Source organism: Temnothorax curvispinosus, unplaced genomic scaffold (assembly GCF_003070985.1).
Source record: "Temnothorax curvispinosus isolate PA1 unplaced genomic scaffold, ASM307098v1 QBEX01011856.1, whole genome shotgun sequence".
Classification (NCBI taxonomy): Eukaryota; Metazoa; Arthropoda; class Insecta; order Hymenoptera; family Formicidae; genus Temnothorax; species Temnothorax curvispinosus.
In genome coordinates, this window is record NW_020221636.1 from 944,271 (window position 1) to 946,814 (window position 2,544).

Below are 2,544 nucleotides of genomic sequence, written 5' to 3' on the forward strand. Positions count from 1 at the left end.
AAGCCGCGACTCGATCTTCGAATAACTAAAAATAAAATGCATATATAGAAATCAGAATATAATAATTTTTTTCTTTTATTTATTTGCAAATTATTTTTTTACTTGGAACGCCATCGGTACATTCATTTTCTGATAATATTTTGGATCTAAGTGATCAGGTTTCAATTTATGAGCAACTTTCAAACCATAAGAATGATGTTCGGACTCTATTACTGCCTTCCAATGTTTCTTTTTTATCACTCCATCGGGTGTCTGCAAAGCATAAAATATTACTATAAAATGGATGGATGTATTCAAAGCGTATCAAATAAAATATGTTATCCACATTAAACTATACTCATACTAGAATGAGCACAGTTTGGATTACTCGAGAATAAAGAAGTGCTTATTCCACTATGGTTATAGTTCAATGATTACCCATATCTCCAGTTGTGATGTAATAAAATTACGGAAGTTTTTTATCAGATGGGGGAAATCAGATAAAAACCATAACTTTCTGTCAGGATCGTAAGGATGTTGACAAGAAATATTACTTTCGGTAATTCCAAATTTCTTCCACATACTTCAATTCCACGTTGCACCATCTGTGGTAACACCATCACAAAGAAATTCACTCTTTTCAAGGAGTATGATGCATTCGAGAACGAGGCATTGCAATACATTACTGTTGGCACAACCCTTGCTGAGAAAGCATGCAACTGCCTGTACCCACGAGCCGCGAAACGGTTGATACATGAACACAAGAGCATGATCACCTAGTTCATGTTCTTGAGATTCAGGTGTATAATCGCCTAGGTTTACAAATCCATGAAACAGACAGGAATCTCTATCAAATTTTAAGGCTTCAGACAGTTTCATTTCATCAGCAAGGAGAATACCTGCACAGAGAACAATATAAATAATATTTTCTTTCTCAAATTAAATTTCCCACCTGGTAGTAATAATATGCATACCTCTTTTTTCAGCCGGTTCCATCTGCTCAGCTTTTGTACGCAACATATCAAACATGATGCTACTAAACTCATATGTACTGCCCATGTATTTCACATACTTATTCACAGTGTCAACATGAGGTAAAGCAAGAATCTCATGTGATCTCAGATGCTCGTAGAGCTTTCTGTTTTTAATCCTCATGAGTAAGCATTCATATATCCATTGTTTAGTGTATCGTCGTCCTTTACTCTTTACTTTCGCTGAAGAGAAGCATGCTCTGACCGCTTCCTGTTGCGCTTGAGGTAAATTCGAAATTTCTTTCTCTACCACGGCTTTATTTGCCTTTGCGAAATTCTTTTTCAATCGGGCAACTTCGGCTTTCAGTTCCACCAGCTAAAAATAAAAAATAAAATAAAATAAAATAATGTTTACTGTTTTAATAATTTTTAATAATTCCAACTATTTCTTTTAATACTGTAAATAATACCTTGGTTTTTATTCTCTTATTCTTCGCCTTTTCATATTTTACTGTTTTTCTACTTTTTTGGCGTTTGACTTGTGCCTTGACTGATTGGCTCAACTGTTTTTTCTGCTGGCGAGAATTCTTGGCAATCAACTTTTTACATGGTACACATCGAACATGGTTATACTTAAAGTGTGCTTGATTAGGTAGTACATATCCTTTGCACAAACTGGAATGCCTGCAAACAGTTTACATATATCTACATAGTTGTGATGCATATAAAAATGTTAGGTTAAAAGAAAAAATACCTATCTGCTATTCCACTGCCATCGCATAGCAACACTTTTTCCAGAACTTGAATGTTGTTTATCACATTATTAGTAGTTGTACCAGGTTTTATTCCAGGTATAGACACCGCTTTTTTGTTAATAAAACCTGCGATGAAATAACATGATATAAAGGGTTACAAAGAAATCATTATAAAGGAATCACTTGTAACTGATAACAATATATACATCAACAGATCCATCGACGTTTATGACAAATTCTTTTAGCGCTGGGCGATTTGCGTGCCAATATCCCACTATTATAGAATCTTGTCCCAAAAACATCAATTTTAAATGAGCCCAGCCTTCTGGAAATTTGATTTGTTTGAGACAATAATTCAGCGTTTCCAATGAGAATAACTCTAATTCATTAGTCTCTAAGCATGACTCTGATGTATCTGAGTTGGTATTAATGTCATTCTCTGAATCCTTCATGACGGTTGATGGTGGTGATATTGATGTGTCTATTGATTCTAAATGAATTTCTGCGTTTTCAAAGGATTGGTCAATAATGGGCTTTTCTTGTGTTTTCTGAAGAGGTTGGTTTAAACAAATTAAGCATGACTCTGATGTATCTGAGTTGATATTAATGTCATTCTCTGAATCCTTCATGACAGTTGATGGTGATAGTATTGTTGATGCGTCTATCGATTCTAAATGAATTTCTGCGTTTTCAAAGGGTTGGTCTAAAATGATGGGCTTTTCTGGTGTTTGAAGAGGCTGGTTTAAACAAATCTCAGTTGTTGCTGTCCTGAGTTCATTATTCTCAAATTCTTTATTCTGGCATTTCAAAAAAAGAACAATAATAATAATAATAAAGTA

The 2,544-nt window shown here is 34.2% G+C and overlaps 1 protein-coding gene across 1 annotated transcript; it reads right to left on the reverse strand.

Moving 5' to 3' along the window:
• Positions 1–517: 517 nt before the first annotated feature.
• Positions 518–1,925, reverse strand: LOC112461873. The gene is made up of 5 exons (XM_025027281.1): positions 1,889–1,925; positions 1,705–1,831; positions 1,421–1,634; positions 954–1,326; positions 518–878 (listed from the first exon to the last, which is right to left on the reverse strand). The coding sequence occupies exons 1-5, from the start codon at positions 1,923–1,925 to the stop codon at positions 565–567; spliced, it is 1,065 nt and encodes a 354-aa protein (XP_024883049.1). The 3' UTR covers positions 518–564.
• Between the last annotated feature and the right edge of the window lie 619 nt (positions 1,926–2,544).